Source organism: Schistocerca nitens, chromosome 7 (genome assembly GCF_023898315.1).
Source record: "Schistocerca nitens isolate TAMUIC-IGC-003100 chromosome 7, iqSchNite1.1, whole genome shotgun sequence".
NCBI lineage: Eukaryota > Metazoa > Arthropoda > Insecta > Orthoptera > Acrididae > Schistocerca > Schistocerca nitens.
The window spans coordinates 372,871,698-372,891,589 of NC_064620.1; the positions used below are offsets into that span (position 1 = coordinate 372,871,698).

General features: G+C 40.1%; 2 protein-coding genes across 3 annotated transcripts in view; one reads left to right on the top strand and one right to left on the bottom strand.

Moving 5' to 3' along the window:
- The window catches only part of LOC126194970 (intraflagellar transport protein 52 homolog), a 63,738-nt gene extending 62,783 nt beyond the window's left edge, over positions 1 to 955 (bottom strand). Inside the window, exons 1-3 of one of the 2 annotated variants that reach the window (XM_049933366.1) lie at positions 819 to 955; positions 558 to 691; positions 263 to 480 (exon numbers count right to left, since the gene is read on the bottom strand). In XM_049933366.1, the coding sequence (XP_049789323.1) occupies positions 263 to 480; positions 558 to 691; positions 819 to 833 (367 nt within the window). In that variant the 5' untranslated portion in view covers positions 834 to 955. Of the gene's footprint in view, positions 1 to 262; positions 481 to 557; positions 760 to 818 lie in introns of those variants that run through there. The other variant, XM_049933365.1, reaches the window with a different exon arrangement.
- Positions 956 to 1,087: 132 nt separating this feature from the next.
- The window catches only part of LOC126194971 (THO complex subunit 3), a 65,489-nt gene continuing 46,684 nt past the window's right edge, over positions 1,088 to 19,892 (top strand). Inside the window, exons 1-3 of the mRNA XM_049933368.1 lie at positions 1,088 to 1,428; positions 13,101 to 13,257; positions 13,353 to 13,557. Coding sequence (XP_049789325.1) covers positions 1,243 to 1,428; positions 13,101 to 13,257; positions 13,353 to 13,557 — 548 coding nt within the window. The 5' untranslated portion in view covers positions 1,088 to 1,242. The remainder of the gene's footprint in view (positions 1,429 to 13,100; positions 13,258 to 13,352; positions 13,558 to 19,892) is intronic.

Here is a 19,892-nt window from a genome sequence, read left to right on the forward strand (position 1 = left end):
GTGTTGAGAAGGAATACCACTACGGATTATAAGCATAAATTGAAGGAAGATTTTTCAGTACAAATGCAAAACACAAGCTTTTCATCATTTCGCCCAAAGTTCAAAAACACAAAATACAAATACTTAAATAGAACTTCCTCTGATTTAGTGCATAATGACATGCTAAGTAACAATGAATTTCACAGGCGTAAGATAATTCAAGTAACATACAGGGGCTACTGTATAAATTGTAGTCATTGTTATTATATATCAATCAACTTACCGTTGTTAACCATAATACCATATTCTTCAAGAAGAAAATTGATATTTGTATGGAATGCCTTTTCACCACCTTCGCCAAGCATTACTAACATATATCCTCCGGAATCCAAAAATTTCTTCATGCAGTTGAATTCTGCTTCTGAGAACTTTTCTCGGGGTCCAGGCAAAACGAATACAGAAGTATCCGATAGTGCAACGTCGGTTATTTCTTCCTTATTCCTGAATGTCAAAATACAGCAATACGAAACTATTGAAACTTACTTCAGGTACGATCTAAATATTCCGAATTTACTTACAACATAACCTTCCAAGTCCCCTTCAGCTTACGATGCAGCGTCCTATAATTGTCTGTTAACTTAAACAATTCATTCTTACAAGAATTGAAAAGGATGGTGTTGTTACTCCTATCTTTCACGCCAGTTGACAGATCCTTAGAAGGAAAGAAAGACATTAATAATTGAAATGTTTGACCTGCATTTTATATGAATTACAACTTCCGTTACGGAATGGTAGTGTTAAGAATGTTCAGTTTGACATTTTCTCATGCGTTTGTTTACCTCTGAGGGCGCCATACTTTGGTTTACACTTTCCGATCTTCACGTGTTCACATGCCAGTGGCTTCGTTCAGTTTTAGCTTTAGACCATATCGATATCATTCGATCTGGGCCGTAGTTTCTACTTTAGACTGTGGTTTCTACTTTCTTATATATGAGCAAATATTATACGTTTGTGTTGAGTAACGGTGTGAATTACCTGAAGAACATAGCTTTCATGCTACTGCATATATGCTTTGATACAAAAAAATCCACTGGTTGATTCGTCTTCTGCAGATTTGTCACCATCTCTGATACTGTAAGACAACGACAACCCAACGTCAACAAGCATGCGTTTGTGTTTGTGTTGATTTTGATCGCGACGCCGCGGAAAGTTACAGTGTTTGAAAACAGTACCTGTAATTTTCTGTTAGTATACGTTGTAACAATGGTAGATTTCTATAGCAATATTGAAGAATTGCAGAATTACTTCAAAACACACAATAAAACACGAGAATATCAGGCACATTCTTCTAAAGTGCATTCTGTTGGTTGGAGTTGCGATGGAAGACGATTAGCATCTGGCTCTTTTGATAAATGTGTGTCAATATTTACCTTGGATAGAGACAGACTGGTAAGTTCAAATTAATGATTGTTTGATTATAGTAGATCTAAGATGTCTGTTTGATGTGCTGTAGTTAGAGGAGGAGGAGATTAGTGTTTTACGTCCCGTCGACAACGAGGTCAATAGAGACGGAGCACAAGCTCGCATTATGGAAGAATTGGGAAGGAAATCGGCTGTGCCCTTTCAAAGGAACCATCCCGACATTTGCCTGAAACTATTTAGGGAAATAATGGAATATTTAAATCAGGGTGGCCGGAGACGGGTTTGAACTGTCGTCCTCCGGAATGCGAGTTCAGTGTGCTAACCACTGCGCCACTCCGCTCAGTCGGGGTATGTTGGAAGGTGACAGTTTGGTTGTGAGTTGGTTAAGCCAAAGAACGTGAAACTAAAAGAACCTGGTTGTGTTAACATACTGAATTGTAGCGTGGCCTGGGAGTGCAGAAGTGTCCGATTCCACCCGTTTTCTTTGACCCATGGCGTCATCAATATGGTGGAAGCGTATCCGATATGTCGCCTATGATATCACTACATACGCACGGCAACACACACGAAAATACGTATAAATAAGATAATAACATCTCCCTCCAAAAATACAATCAAACTAACGGGACAACTTCAGGAAATTTGTGGTTTTAGGGAGGGGACAAGCTAAATATAACAGTAAAAAATACACCACGATCCCAAAACACACAAGATGACGAACAAAAAAAAAAAAAAAATTGCAAAATCAACGGGAATCGGATACTTCCCTAGAACTATATAGGTCAATGGCAGTTGACGATACTAAAACACCGACGCCTACAGTAAAAACTACGAAAATTGGAATCAGACATTTCCCTTGACCACAGCTGACGGCACTGAAACACCTATACCTACGTATAAAAATTGGAATCGATCATTTCCCTTGACCTACATAGGCCTATACTATAACTACTTATACGAAAAAACCAACAGCTACAGCTACGAAAAACAAAACCAAAACAACAGCACCTCAAAAACTGAAACACCCCTATGTAAATTAAAACACATTCAATACACAATAAATTCACAAAACATTACAACTCGAGAAAAATTGACCCAAAAAAACAGTTACTTACCACCAACAAATTTCAGCCGGCCATCTCACACAGACAGACAGAGGATGCCATGAAACACAACAAGATGGCATCCACAAACACGACCAACTCAAACTCCGCGCTGTAATGACGTCACAAACCACAACACCCTTACGACATTGGGTCAAAGCAGACAGGTGGAATCGGACTCTTCCATTGATCCGCTTAGCCCATCTGAAAAACTTGCCACTGATATAACATTATCGTTGCCATGCTTTTGGTGTTTGTCACACATTATGCACTCCCCATGTCACAGGCAATGACTCATTTTGAATATTTCTCTTTATTCTACAGATGTTCCATATAGAATACAATGTTTTTGTTGTCGTTGTTCTTGTTTTGATGGTCCTCAGTCCTGAGACTGATTTGATGCGGCTCTCCATGCTACTCCAACCTGTGCAAGCTTCTTCGTCTCCCAATACCTACTGCAACCTACATCCTTCTGCATCTGCTTAGTGTATTCATCTCTTGGTCTCCCTGTACGATTTCTACCCTCCACACTGCCCTCCAGTACTAAATTGGTGATCCCTTGATGCCTCAGAACATGTCCTACCAACTGATCCCTTCTTCTAGTCAAGCTGTGCCACAAACTCCTCTTCTCCCCAATTCTATTCAATACCTCCTCATTAGTTATGTGATCTACCCATCTAATCTTCAGCATACTTCTGTAACACCACATTTCGAAAGCTTCTATTCTCTTTCTGTCCAAACTATTTATCGTCCATGTTTCACTTCCATACATGGCTACACTCCATACAAATACTTTCAGAAACAACTTCCTGACACTTAAATCTATACCCGATGTTATCAAATTTCTCTTCTTCAGAAATTCTTTCCTTGCCATTGCCAGTCTACATTTTATTTCCTCTCTACTTCGACCATCATCAGTTGTTTTGCACCCCACATAGCAAAACTCCTTTACTACTATAAGTGTCTCATTTCCTAATCTAATTCCCTCAGCATCACCCGACTTAATTTGACTACATTCCATTATCTTCGTTTCGCTTTTGTTGATGTTAATCTTATATCTTCCTTTCGAAACACTGTCTATTCCATTCAACTGCTCTTCCAAGTCCTTTGTTGTCTTTGACAAGAGTTACAATGTCATCGGCGAACCTCAAAGTCTTTATTTCTTCTCCATGGATTTTAAAACTTACTCCGAATTTTTCTTTTATTTCTTTTACTGCTTGCTCAATATACAGATTGAATAACATCGGGGAGAGCCTACAACACTGTCTCACTCCATTCCCAACCACTGCTTTCCTTTCATGTCCCTCGACTCTTATAACTGCCATCTGCTTTCTGTACAAATTGTAAATAGCCTTTCGCTCCCTGTAGTTTACCCCTGCCACCTTCAGAATTCGAAAGAGAGTATTCCAGTCAACATTGTCAAAACCTTTCTCTAAGTCTACAAATGCTAGAAACGTAGGTTTGCCTTTCCTTAATCTTTCTTCTAAGATAAGTCGTAAGGTCAATATTGCCTCACGTGTTCCAACATTTCTGCAGAATCCAAACTGATCTTCCCCGAGGTCGGCTTCTACCAGTTTTTCCATTCATCTGTAAATAATTCGTGTTAGTATTTTGCAGCTGTGATTTATTAAAATGATAGTTCGGTAATTTTCACATCTGTCAACACCTGCTTTCTTTGGGATTGGAATTATTATATTCTTCTTGAAGTCTGAGGGTATTTTGCCTGTCTCATACATCTTGCTCACCAGATGGTAAAGTTTTGTCAGGACTGGCTCTCCCAAGGCTGTCAGTAGTCCTAATGGAATGTTGTCTACTCCTGGGGCCTTGTTTCGAATCAGGTCTTCCAGTGCTCTGTCAAACTCTTCACACAGTATCATATCTCCCATTTCATCATCATCATCTACATCCTCTTCCATTTCCATAATGTGGTCCTCAAGTACATCGCCCTTATATAGACCCTCTATGTACTCCTTCCACCTTTCTGCTTTCCCTTCTTTGCTTAGAACTGGATTTCCATCTGAGCTCTTGATATTCATACAATTGGTTCTCTTCTCTCCAAAGGTCTCTTTAATTTTCCTGTAGGCAGTATCTATCTTACCCCTAGTTAGATAAGCCTCTACATCCTTACATTTGTCCTCTAGCCATCCCTGCTTAGCCATTTTGCACTTCCTGTCGATCTCATTTTTGAGTCGTTTGTATTCCTTTTTGCCTGCTTCATTTACTGCATTTTTATATTTTCTCCTTTCATCGATTAAAGTCTATATTTCTTCTGTTGTCCAAGGATTTCTACTAGCCCTCGTCTTTTTACCTACTTGATCCTCTGCTGCCTTCACTACTACATCTCTCAAAGCTACCCCTTGTTCTTCTACTTTATTTCTTTCCCCCATTCCTGTCAATTGTTCCCCTATGCTCTCCCTGAAACTATGTGCAACCTCTGGTTCTTTTAGTTTCTCCAGGTCCCATCTCCTTAAATTCCCACCTTTTTGCAGTTTCTTCAGTTTCAATCTGCAGTTCATAACCAATAGATTGTGGTCAGAATCCACATCTGCCCCTGGAAATGTCTTACAATTTAAAACCTGGTTCCTAAATCTCTGTCTTACCATTATATAATCTATCTGATACCTTCTAGTATCTCCAGTCTTCTTGCATGTATACAACCTTCTTTCGTGACTCTTGAACCAAGTGTTAGCTATGATTAAGTTATGCTCTGTGCAAAATTCTACCAGGTGGCTTCCTCTTTCATTTCTTACCCCCAACTCATATTCACCTACTGTGTTTCCTTCTCTTCCTTTTCCTACTGTCGCATTCCAGTCACTATCAAATTTTCGTCTCTCTCCACTACCTGAATAATTTCTTTTATCTCATCATACATTTCTTCATCATCTGCAGAGCTAGTTGGCATATAAACTTGTACTACTGTAGTAGGCGTGGGCTTCGTGTCTATCTTGGCCAAAATAATGCGTTCAGTATGCTGTTTGTAGTAGCTTACCCGCACTCCTATTTTTTTATTCATTATTATACCTACTCCTGCATTACCCCTATTTGATTTTGTATTTATAACCCTGTATTCACCTGGTCAAAAGTCTTGTTCCTCCTGCCACCAAACTTCACTAATTCCCACTATATCTAACTTTATCCTATCCATTTTCCTTTTTAAATTTTCTAACCTACCTATCCGATTAAGGGATCTGACATTCCACACTCCGATCCGTAGAATTCCAGTTTTCTTTCTCCTGATAACGACATCCTCTCGAGTAGTCCCCGCCCGGAGATCCAAATGGTTGACTATTTTACCTCCAGAATATTTTACCCAAGAGGATGCCATCATCATTTAACCATACAGTAAATCTGCATGCACTCGGGAAAAATTACGGCTGTAGTTTTCCCTTTGCTTTCAGCCATTTGCAGTACCAGCACAGCAAGGCCGTTTTGGTTAGTGTTACAATACCAGATCAGTCAGTGATCCAGACTGTTGCCCCTGCACTACTGAAAAGGCTGCTGCCTCTCTTCAGGAACCACATGTTTGTCTGGCCTCTCAACAGATACCCCTCCATTGTGGTTGCACCTAAATAAGTTGTACAAAATTTGACCTCAGCATATGAAAATTTTCACGTTGTATCAGGTGTTTGACAGGTGGCTGCAAAATGGACTAGGATCTATAGGGATACCCTGTCCAGAAATCTTGATTGTTTTGTCAGACCAATGTGTAGCATAGCCCAAGATCTAGGTCAAATTGTAAGGTGACAATTTGGGCATGGGTTAACAGAGCAGAATTTTCTTTGAGCCCTATGGCATTTTGTATTCAACACACTGCTGAAAGTTTAAGTCAGTGTCATTCACCATTTTGATGCAATATGAGGTCAATGTGGTGGAAAAATTAATACAACAGTTTTTCAACTGTTTTGTGGCTGCCCTTATTTATGGACAAACTTAAAGTATACTGAGTGCTCTTTAGTAGTTCTGCAGCTAGGTGTGCTCAAGAATTATGACATTTCTGGAAAATGAACATCTCTATAAAAATCAACATGGATTTCGCAAACAGAGATTCTGCGAAACTCAGCTTGGTCTGTTCCTCCATGAGATCCACAGCACAATGGACAACGGCGCTCAGGTTGATGCCATGTTTCTTAATTTCAGTAAGGCATTTGACACCATCCTGCATTGCCATTTAATGAAAAAAGAAGAATCTTAAGGAAATTTAAGTCATCCACGAAAGAAGTGGCTTGTAAGGCGCTTGTTCACCAAATTCTTGGGTATTGTTCATCTATATGGGATCCCTATCAGGTAAGTCTGATAGAGGAGATAGAAAAGATCCAACAAATAGTGGCCTGTTTCGTCGCGGAATCTTTTAGCTGGCAAGAGAGCATTAGAGAGATGCTAAACAAACTCCACTGGCAGATGTTACAAGAGAGGTGTTGTGCACCATGGAGAGATTTACTATTGAAATTTCGGAACAGCATTTTTCATGAGGAGTCGGACAGTATATTACTTCTTCCCACATACATCTCGCGTATTGACCACAAGGAGAAAATCCGAGAAATTAGAGCCAATACAGAGGCTTACTGACAATCATTTTCCCACGCACTATTCGCAAGTGGAACAGGGTTGGAGGGATCAGATAGTGGTACTGAAAGTACCCTCCACCACACACCATTAGGTGGCTTGCAGAGTATGATGTAGATGTAGTTGTAGAGATGCTTGTTATCATCTCTGCCAAAGGACAGCAGTTATTTATTATTATTTTAGAAGTTATGAATTAATAATCAAGCTATCAAAAAAAATTATCAGTTGTGTGTATACTTTTATGTTGTATAACTATATGCTATCACCTTGTATTTTTATTTTTGTTTAATTGTAAAGAGTAGATGATTTTGTACCAGAAAATATTTTGTTTGTTTTTGCATTCTCTCAGGATAAATTTTTAAGAAAATCGTTGGAGGGTAATACTGTCAAGTATTTCCAAAGTATAATTGTATTTCATGTTTGATAGATGTTTTATACTACAGGGTCTTCCAGGAGGAATGTTCAATATTTAGGGTTATGACAGGAATGATTTCAACTAAAAATGTGTAGTAACCCTGGGCATACCTTAGTGAGCTGTGAGCACTTCATTGCTTCTTCATGTTTGTCACTGTGAAGAAAATAATATCGTCTATTGCAAGCTCTTTGCTTTCCATATTGTGGGAGGAGGTGGTATGGATCAAAACAAGAAAAGATTGTCTGGTAAAAAAAAAGAGAGAGAGAGAGTCTTTGAAATGCAAACCTTAAGATCTCTTAGAATTAGTGAAGTGTGGTGGCAGGAGGAACAGGAGTTCTGGTCGGGTGAATACACGGTTATAAATATATTATCAGATAGGGGTAATACAGAAGTGAGTTTAATAATGAATAAAGCCGGCCGCGGTGGTCTAGCAGTTCTAGGCGCGCAGTCCGGAACCGCGCGACTGCTACGGTCGCAGGTTCGAATCCTGCCTCGGGCATGGATGTGTGTGCTGTCCTTAGGTTAGTTAGGTTTAAGTAGTTCTAAGTTCTAGGGGACTGATGACCACAGTAGTTAAGTCCCATAGAGCTCAGATCCAATAATGAATAAAAACAGAGGAATACAGGAAAGCTACTATGAAGAGCATAGCGAACACATTATCATAGCCAAGATAGACATGAAGCCCCACCTACCACAGTTAGTACAAGACTGTATGCCAACTAGCTCCACAGATGGTCATGAGACTGAAGAAATGTATGATGAGACAGAAGAAATTATTCAGATAGTTACAGCAAACGAAAAGTTAATTGTGATGAGGGACTAGAATTCAATAATAGGAAAATGTAGAGAAGGAAAAATAGTAGCTGAATAGGACTAGTGGAAAGTGATGAAAGAGGAATCCACCTGGTAGAATTTTCCACAGAGTATAACATAATCATCGCTGACACTTGGTTTTATAATCATAAAAGAAAGATGTATATGTGGAAGAGACCTGGAGATGTGGGAAGTTTTCAGATTGATTATGTAATGATTAGACAGAGATTGAGGAACCAGATCTTGACTTCTAAGACATTTACAGGGACAAATGTAGTCTCTGACAACAATTTATTGGTTATGAACTGTAGATTAAAACTTAAGAAATTGCAAAAAGGTAGAAGATTAAGGAGATGGGACCTTGATAAGTTGAAAGAACCAGAGGTTGTTGAGAATTTCAGAGGGAGCGTTAGACAACAGTTGACTAGAACAGGGGAAAGGAATATAGTAGAAGATGAATGGGTAGCTTTAAGAAATGAAATAGTGAAGGCAACAGAGGATCAAATAAGTAAAAAGACAAGGCCTAGTAGATATCCTTGGATAACACAAGAGATTCGATTTAATTCAGGAAAGGAGAAAATTTTAAAATGCAGCAAATGAAACAGGCAAAAGGGAGTACAAGCAATGAAAAAATGAGACTGAAAGGAAGTGCAAAATGGCTTAAGTAGGAATGGCTAGAGGACAGATATAAAGATTTAGAAGCATATTTCACTTGGGGAAAGATATATACCACATACAGGAAAATTGAAAAGGCCTTCAGGAAAAAGAGAAGCAGCTGTATGAATAACAAGAGCTCAGATGGAAGATGAGTCCTAAGCAAAAAAGGGAAAGCTGAAAGGTGGAAAGAACATATTGAGTACCTACACAAGGAAGATGAACTTGAAGGCAATATTATAGAAAGGAAAGTGGACATAGATAAAGAGGGAGAGGAGATATAATACTGCAAGGAGAATTTCACAGAGCTCTGAAAGATCTAAGTCGAAACAAGGCCTCAGCGGTAGATGATATTCTGTCAGCTCTACTGATAGCCAGCCATGACAAAACTCTTCTGCAAGATGTGTGAGACAGGCAAAATAGCCTCAGACTTCAAGAAGAATGTAGTAATTCCAATTCCAAAGCACGCAGTTGCTGAGAGGTGTGAAAATTATCGAACTATCAGTTTAATAAGTTATGATTGCAAAATACTAACACAAAATCTTTACAGATGACTGGAAAACTGGTAGAAGTCAATCTCGGGGAAGATCAATTTGGATTCCTGAAAAATGTGGGAACATGCGAGGCAATACTGACCTTACGACTTGTCTTAGAAGATGGATTAAGGAAAGACAAACCTACATTTATAGTATTTTTAGACTTAAAGAAAGCTTTTGACAATATTGACTGGAATACTCTCTTGGAAATTCTGAAGGTAGCAGGGGTAAAATACAGGAAGCGAAAGGGTATTTGCAAGTCATACAGAAACTAGACAGCGGTTATAAGAGTCAGGGAGTATGAAAGAGAGGAAGGGAGTGAGACAGGACTGTAGCCTATCCCCGGTGTTGTTCTGTCTGTATATTGAAAAAGCAGTAAAGGAAAAAAAAGAAAAAAAAGAGTAGGAATTAAAGTTCTTTGAAAGAAATAAAAACTTTGAGTTTTGCCGATGACATTGTAATTCTGTCAGATACAGCAAAGGGCTTGGAAGAGTAGTTGAACAGAATGGACAGTGTCTTGAAAGGAGGATATAAGGTGAACATCAACAAAAGCAAAACAAGGACAATGGAATTTAGTCAAATAAAATTCGGGTGATGCTAAGGGAATTAGGGTAGGAAATGAGACAGTTAAAGTAGTAAATGTGTTGGGCAGCAAGACATGACAAGACTGCCACCTGGTGCAGCTTTGGGAGACAGTGCGGCAAGGAAGAGGGTCAGGGAACAACAACGAGTGGAAAATGTGAGGAGCGGGGAAGGAGAGAGATGGGTGGGTGCGGTGGAAAAGGACAGCACATAATGAGGATGAGGGGATGAAAATAGGAAGGAGGTGATAGGACAGAGGAGGCGGAAACTGTTGGGTGGAGGCTGTAGGGACAGTAGGTCGCTGTAGGTTGAGGCCGTTATAATTATAGGAGCAGAGAATGTGTTGTAATGATAACTGCACAGTTCAGAATAGCTGTTGGTGGAGAGGAGGATACAGATGGTTATTGTGCCCCCACTGAAAGAATTTTGGACCTCACTGACCAACACCTCCAACCAATAGTCCGTAATCTAGCTTCCCACATCAATGATACCAACCACTTCCTTCACTGACTCTCCATAATTCCCACCTTGTTACATTCTGAATCCCTTCTTGTCACTGTTCACACCACTTACCTATACATTAACATCCCTTATGCCCATGGCCTTGCCATTGTTGAATACTACCTATCCCAAATCCTTCAGAATCCAAATCCACTACCTCATTCCTCTTAAGCTTTGCCAACTCTGTTCTCACTCATAACTACTTCTCCTATGAAGGGAAGGTTTACAAATAAATCTGCAGCACAGCCATGGGTACGTGGTTGGCACCTTCCTATGACAACCTGTTTATGGGCCATCTAAGTGGAGACCTTTCTCAAACCCTTAGTCTCGTACAGTTTCATTGATGATGTCTTCATGATCTGGATTCAGAGCAGTGACATTCTATCCTCGTTCCTTCACAACCTCAACACCTACTCTCCCAGCCACTTCACCTGGTCCTCCACAACCCAATGCCCCACCTTCCTGGACATTGACCTCCTCTCTGATGGCTCCATCCACACCTCTGTCCACATTAAACCTACCGACCACAAACAGTACCTATGTTTTGACAGCTGTCATCCGTTCCATGTGACAAGAACTCCCTTGCCCAGTGTGCTGGACTCACCAAGGCATTCACAGACAAACACTAACCCCGAGACATGGTCTGCAAGCATTTCTCCTTTGTCATTTTCCCACACACCTCCAATCCCCCCACCACCCCAAAGAACCAGCTGCAAACGAGTGCCTATTCTTCATGCAGTACAATCCAGCACCACATTCATCACCCAGTACCACCCACGACTGGAACATCTGAACCACATCCTTCGTCAGTGCTTTGATTACATATCGTCAAGCTCTGAAATAAGGGAAATCCTATACAACATCCTTCCCAACCTCCCTAAAGTGATTTTCTGTCATCCAACTGACCTCCACAACATCCTAGTCCATCCCAATGCCACTCCCAATCCCAATGTATGTGTGTTTTCCTTTTGAAGAAGGCTTTGACCAAAAAAATCTTTTTGTGATGCCTATCTATAATCCAGTGTGACATTACCACTAACTGGAATTTTGTTATGGGTAGTAAGTTAGTGAAACAAGGAAGATATTTTTAGAGTCCCCCAATTATTGTAAATACAGTGAAAAAAAGCTTAGGCTGTTGGAGGTGTGTAGCAGAAACGATCGGTTAACATTGAAGGAAGAAAACTGTCAGTCCTTGTTGCAAAAATGTATTTTCGTTCCAGTGATGCACTATGGCAACACATTCCAGTATCAGTGGTACCCCAACCAATCTACCATCACTTATAATATTTTGAAAAGGATAGTTGTTACTCACCATGTAGCGGAGATGCTGAGTCGCAGATGAGGGGGGAGCTGTCACAAAATAAGCTTTTGGCCAGCAAGAGCGAGCGAGTGCTCTCTCTCTCTCTCTCTCTCTCTCTCTCTCTCTCTCTCTCTCTCTCTCTCACACACACACACACACACACACACACACACACAACCACAGCCTCTGACAGCTGAAAACACACTATGAGCAGCAGCAGCAGTGCATGATGGGAGAGGCAACTGGGTGTGGGTAAGGAGGAGGCTAGGATGGGGAAGGAGAGAGGGATAGCAGGGTAGGGGTGGGGAATGGTGAAGTGCTGCTGGGGATCGTGCAGGGACGAGGTGGAGTGAGGGTAAGGCAGCTAGGTCCAGTTGGGAGGTTAAACAGAGGGAGAGATGGGGGGGGGGGGGGGGTTAATGGGAAATGATAGAATTAAGAAGACTGGCTGCGTTGGTGGAATAGGAGGCTGTGTAGTGCTGGAATGGGAACAGGGAAGGGGCTATATGTGTGGGGACAATGACTAATGAAGGTTGAGGCCAGGAGGGTTACGGGAACATACGATATATTGCAGGGAGAGTTCCCACCTGTGCAGTTCAGAAAACCTGGTGTTGGTGGGAAGGATCCATATGACACAGGCCGTGAAGCAGTCATTGAAATGAAGAAAGTCATGTTTGGCGGTGTGTTCAGCAATGGGGTGGTCCAGTTGTTTCTTGGCCAGAGTTTGTTGGTGGCCATTCATGCGGACAGACAGCTTGTTGGTTATCATGCCCACAGAGAATGTAGCACAGTGGTTGCAGCTTAGCTTGTAGATCACATGACTGGTTTCACATGTAGCGTTGCCTTTGATGGGCTAGGTGATGTTTGTGACCAGACTGGAGTAGGTGGTTGTGGGAGGATGTATGTGACAGGTCTTGCATCTAGGTCTATTGCAGGGATGAGATAAGGGGTTGGGAGCAGGGGTTGTGTAGGAATGGACGAGTATATTGTGCAGGTATAGACCTAGATGCAAGACAAAGGCCTTGTTGTCCGAAAGTTTATTTTGTGACAGTCTTTTTGTTGTCCCTATCTGTGACTCAGCATCTCCGTTATATGGTGAGTAGCAAATATCCTTTCCACAATATTGTTACATGCCATCCTGCATTTTCCAGTGTTTGATTCTACCATCACTTATCTTTCACTGCATTACTGATATTTTACCAAAAGTTATAAATGTCCTTTTTCTTTTACAGAATAAGGAGTTCACCTTCCGAGGGCATGGTGGTAGTGTTGACCAGCTGTGTTGGCATGCCTCTAATACTGATCTCTTAAGTACAGCAAGTGGTGATAAAAGTGTTAGAATATGGGACACCAGAACCCAGAAATGTGCCGCTACAATCTTGACAAAGGGTACACAAAAAAATCTTAAAACAAAAACAATTGTAAATGTTTTGTGCATAATGCGTTCACATGTGACATTTTGTTTCATTTTGTAAATGTTCTAGGTGAAAACATCAACATTGCTTGGGCACCAGATGGCAATACTATCGCTGTTGGGAATAAAGAGGACTTGGTGACATTCATAGATACCCGTACTCACAAGATAAAGGCGGAAGAACAGTTTCATTTTGAAGTAAATGAAATTGCATGGAATAAAGAAAGTAATCTGTTTTTTCTAACAAATGGCCAAGGTTGCATACATATATTAAGGTACATCAGTGTTATATGGCTGTCTCCCTACACATAATACTCTGAGAAAGAGAAGTGAGTCAAGTCACCACTCCAACAGCAGCTGAGGCTTACGGCAAGAGAGACGCAGTTAGTTAAAAAATAAATAAATAAAACAAAGAAAAAGCCCCGTGAAATCATCATTTGGATTTGTTTGACAGATAAAGATGCATAATAGGAACACAAAGTCTAATGGAGAGAATGGTCAGTACAAAAGCAATATGTCAATAATAATTATATTTCGTGCTTGTGATCTCTACTGGCAATGAAGTATTCTAGTTAATGGGTTTAAGCCTTGTTGAGAATGACTTGTTTGGAAGTACCAGTATTCTCTCCTAACTTTTTTGTGTGATTTTCTTAAATAATTTGAAGTGTATATTGAAAGCATGCTATAGTTAAATGCGCAGAACACAGCTATCTAGAGCTGTAACTGTTGAGCAAAGGAAATATAAAGTGTCAAGAAACACACAGATCCAAAACATGTTTCATAGAGTTGAAATTTACCTAGAAGATAAATGGTAATTTATAATGTTTCTAAAACACTCCCAATCACACATTTGACTGTTGCTGAATGATGGCATTTATATGTAGCACTACTCCCACCCCACTCCCACCTTCGCTCCATTGAAGTCACATATTCTCTCTCTCTCTCTCTCTCTCTCTCTCTCTCTCTCTCTCTCTCTCACACACACACACACACACACACACACACACACACACACACACACACACACACGTGCAGCCCCAACCCTCTGCCTGCCGCCCCAAACACCAACTCTCTCTCTTTCTCTCTCTATGTGTGTCTCTAGACCCCCTTCCCCACCGCCCCCCCCCCTCCGCCCCCCCCTCCCCCCCCCCACACACACACAGACTAAAATGAGGAATTCAGAAATATTTCCTTAAGTTTCGCCTTTGAGAATACCTTACCACATGTAAAAAAAATCACTCCATTAATCCTCAAGCTTCATAACTATTAAGGTTAGATGACTCTCAGGCTGGAAGGCCATAAGTGCCTACAAACTGTAACACAAATTGTGCCCAGTAAAACATTCTGTAGCTCACAGCACCTTTCTTGTTGAGGGCTCTTATATCTTTACACGTCACCATGCTACCACTATGTTTAGATAAACATATCTTTGGGAGGGGACATAAATACACTATCAGATTTACATGTATTGATTTTGGTCCATTTGTTGTAGTCTAGAGACTGATCACAAACTGCTGCAAAACAGTTCCGATTTAAAAAAAAATTCGCAAGTTTATAAGTTCTTTGCAGACCTGTCAATGCAGTATAAATAAATGAGTAGAACTGGATTTGATGTTATCGTACACAAGGTGTACATTTGAAATTCACTAGTTTATTCAAGAAATTATAACTTTTATAGTGGCACTAGGTATCCCAATAAAAACTCGGACTGGCAGCCAAATTCACAAGAAACAGACTCAAAGTGCCACTTGTGATTCACAAATAACTGATCGCACTGTTAGTTCCTTGATATCTTATCAGTGTACCTCCCTAGGAAAGCTGTTAAGTGCATCTGCGGTCTCATTTGCAGAAAAATTCCAAGTCACGATGGAATTGTGAAATAATTAAAGTCCCGACACTTGCACTACGCAGCTGCTTACCACCCAGAATCAGTCACATAAATGTTACCAAATCATATCCTAAAGACAGAGCTTCGCACCCTTTAACCTCTAAACACAAAGTTCCCCCTACATCTCGAAAAGCGAGCCCATCTTATCGTGTCTTGCCCTACTAATTCTTTTAACTTCCTTCCTATTGGCTGATGGTATTGTCTCTTCCCTACCATGCCACTCTGTCCTAGTGATGTAATTACGTTCCAATTTTATACAACTTGTGGACCAATTGGCCAATATTAATTAAAAGAATTTTATATCTAAAAACAAAGATGATGTGACTTACCGAACGAAAGTGCTGGCAGGTCGATAGACACACAAACAAACACAAACATACACACGAAATTCAAGCTTTCGCAACAAACGGTTGCTTCATCAGGAAAGAGGGAAGGAGAGGGAAAGACAAAAGGATGTGGGTTTTAAGGGAGAGGGTAAGGAGTCATTCCAATCCCGGGAGCGGAAAGACTTACCTTAGGGAGGGAAAAGGACAGGTATACACTCGCACGTGCGGATGGATATGTGTGTGTGTGCGAGTGTATACCTGTCCTTTTTCCCCCTAAGGTAAGTCTTTCGGCTCCCGGGATTGGAATGACTCCTTACCCTCTCCCTTAAAACCCACATCCTTTTGTCTTTCCCTCTCCTTCCCTCTTTCCTGATGAAGCAACCGTTTGTTGCGAAAGCTTGAATTTCGTGTGTATGTTTGTGTTTGTTTGTGTGTCTATCGACCTGCCAGCACTTTCGTTCGGTAAGTCACATCATCTTTGTTTTTAGATATATTTTTCCCACGTGGAATGTTTCCCTCTATTATATTAAAAGAATTTTATATAGACGACACTTAAATGCTTATCAAAATTACATCAAACACTAAATATTAAAATGAATATCTACTCGCAAATTATTACATTAGCTTGGTTATTTTGTTTGTGGCCGAACACATAAATAATCTACACATTTTTAACATTAAGGACTAATATTGAAGTTTAGGAAATCAGGTACTCTAGGTTTGCATGCACTGGAGTGTGCATTAAATGTTTGTAAGTATGATTTGGTAGAAATTCCAACTCGATCACATTTGGTGAGAGTTTCATGTGGAAACATGCTGGAGCCCCCAGGCGAAGCCTTGTGGGGTTATCACAGATTAGCTGCCATTGTACCTGCTCCAGCTATTATGTGTTGTGACCATTCCTACTGGCATAACAGAATGCATATCAAATGTAGTAGACCTGTGGTCCCACTTACACACAGAGGACATGGTGTATTCCAAAGGAGTTACTGTAAAAACTTCCTGAGTCAAACTGCAAACTAGCACCTTCAAAATTTTAATCATACATCTTAGGTGCTTTCTATTCAGTGTTCCCTCTTGGAATTTAGTAACACATTGAAACTCACATTCAGGAATTCCCTAGTGATCATTTTCCCACCTTGGACTGTCTGTCCAAGTTACCAAACTATTCAGAACCTCATTCTGCTCACTGCAATTAATTACTGATCTGCTCAAACCAAAATGCAGCTGTTCATTCTGTAATCTTTGAATGGGCAAACTACTCGTCAAATTCCCAGTTCTTAATATGTACTGATTCAGACTTCCAGTAAGCCAGTCTGATAAATAACAAGCAAGTGATTTATTCTCACTATAAACAGACTCTCCTCTCCATTAGATTCAGCTTTTTTCGTACATTACTTGTTTGCTAAGCAAAAGAGAAAAGTGCAAGCTAATTATGTTGTTTCTCTTCATTTACAGTTGCCCCCTGCATCACACTGTCTGTTAGGTGAGTGACAGCCAGCTTCTCTTTCCAATGTATTTAAACTGCACAAACAACCTAATTTACAAATTGTGTATTTTTTACCTTTTATAATATTAATGTGATTTTACTCAGAAAGCACCACATTTTATGAAAATTGCAGTTTTTGACTTTGCATACTTAGGGTTTCAGGGATGTAAGAATCCCAAAAGAGACCTTTCCCCTAGATGTACTTACATCTGTGAGTAGTGCTCAATTTTAATTTTAATGAAAGCAGTGTTATTGTAAATGTTGTTATTTAGCAAATAGTCCATTGGGTTTATCTCAGGCGCCCCTTTTTACATTCAGTGATTCAGATTGTGAGATCCTACCTACGTGTCGAACATAGGGTGCCTTGGAAACTGTTTTCTCAGATAACTAGACAACGTTCAAACAAATCTTATTAATGGAGTTCATTACAGTAAATTGAATTGACAATACTTAACTTTGCCTTTTTGCAGTAGGTGTTGCAAGCAAATAGCGATATGCAAATAATCAATGTCCTTCAATAGATACAACTTCCATGCAAGCAACTAATATAGATCACAAGTCATGGCTCGTTTTCTAGTGCGGCCAAGGCTTGGCAGAACAGCCCTTATATTCTCTTCATATAGGGGCCGCTCTGGTCGTGGTGTGGTCCTAGTCAGCGTCCTATTGGCTTGTGTCATCTCACAGCCTTCTCTGCTGCAGCATTTCGGGCCGATGTTCCGGCACTTGATGTTACACCAGAACACAGATTACATGTACAATTTTACTTGCAAACTTGGATGTTTCCTTTGGCTCATTTGTACAATACACACTGTTTCATTATCATATTAGTGCCAGACTGTTAAAAAAGTACATAACAGTGAAATAATTTCAGAAAGTATGTGTCATTAAAGATTAAAGTGTGTTCCCTGATCATTGATGTTAAAGAAAAACTGGACTCTTACTATTTTCCTAGCTGTCGCAAGCAGAGTTTCTTCTTCCAACTAAATTGAGGAAAGTATTTTGTGACTAGGGACCATTTACTAACAGTAAAGATTTCTGTGTCTGTCATTATTCATTAACACGGTCAGCTTAGCTGCTGTCATGAGAATTGTCAGGAATTAAGAATGAGTCACAAGGACCTCCTCAAGCCTTGTGGGTTGGGAAGGAGAAACACTGTAAATCAACGGGGAAAGTAAAAACTTGATGTCTATAACATGGGGTGTTGTTGGAATCTGAAAATTATAAGTAATACTTGGAAGCAGTTATAAAGCACACCTATGCAAAAGAGGAAAAGCACCCACAAAAATTAGAAAATAACATAGGTAAATGTCATGCCCAAATACAAAGTTGAACTGGAGGGACATGAGGTTCCAAGTGTTACATAGGGAAGGTACTGAAATGTGCCTCGTATCATAAGAATGCTGAGTAAAATCAAATAATGGAAAGTTAAGGATGGCATAACAGAAATATGGAAAGAATAGATTGGTAGAGGATGTGTTGAGTCGTAGGCAAGTATAATGAAAAAGAATGCTAGAAATATGTCAGTTCTCGTTTTCACTGATTCCATGCGGCTCAAACCCTCCCTTTTGGGTGTGTAAGGTGGATCAAATTTCAGGCCATGAATTCAGAAATTTGAGCGCTGCTGGGGGTTTTGGTTGATGTGTACTAGACCAGTTAAGTAAGCTGTTAGTCCTCTTACTAAGTACGAATACTAAGTACATATACGAATCAGGACAGTGCATCTTGAATAGTGTGACTGCAGTGTATTGGAACTCCATTGAGCATAAAACACATGCTTCCTCTTACATGCAGGGGCTCACCCTGTTGCAAGTCTGAAGTGTTCTAAATAAAGTCGTTGTAGACAGCACCCATAAAACATTCTGAGAGAATATGTAACTTACCAGACAGTCACCTGTGATTGCAACACACACATTAATCTTACACTGCTGATGGTACTTAGTCTTAATGGTATAATGAGAATTTTGATCTGTCCATGAATGTTGGTGAAAATTTGCTTAAATATGACTGAAAGCACAGAAACCTGATTGGCAGTTGGTACAGCACTGTCAGCAAACAACAACCACCACCGCCACCACTACGGCCCCACACGAAATATGCCAGACAGACTAATTTCAAATGTCAGAGGTGATCATGCCCACCGCCACCACTACGGCCCCACACGAAATATGCCAGACAGACTAATTTCAAATGTCAGAGGTGATCATGTCTCCATAACAGCACAGTATCAAACAATGGAAACCCCAGGTAGGAATATCAACAATATAGGAAAAGTCTGATCGCTACTTACCATAAAGAACACATTAAATTGCAGAGAGGCACAGTTAAAAGACACTTATATAAAGCTTTCGGCTACAGCCTTCATCAGTAAAAGAGAGACACACCCTTGTTTGTATGAATGGTGTTGTGTCTCACTTTTATTGGGGAAGGCTGTGGTCGAAAGCTTCATGTAAGTGTGAGACCTGAGTTTCTCCTGGCGTATACAACTTTCAAATAACTTATGGGAATTCAGCCAGGTAACACTTTCACTGAAAGTGTTACCTGGCTGAATTCCCGGAAGTTATTTGAAATTCACGTAAGTGTGTTTTAATTATGCCTGTCTCTAACTTAACATGTTTTCTTTGTGTTAAGTAGCAATCTGTGTTTTCCTGCATTGTTAACAGGACAGTATTATTGAGACAATGTGGTGTCAGCAGATGACTTGTACTGATGATATAACTTGATTGTCTATCAAAAAAGATTTTAATTGTTGGTTACAAACCTCACTTGTTTATATTTATATGTCGTTTTTTATTGCTTTGGTGTGAGGAATCCATCCCTAAAGTTTGTTGAAGGACGTCTGATACACACTGTACATCAAAAAAGCAAGCGAAAAGCTGTAGTTGACATCTTTGTAGTCATGAGTTTATA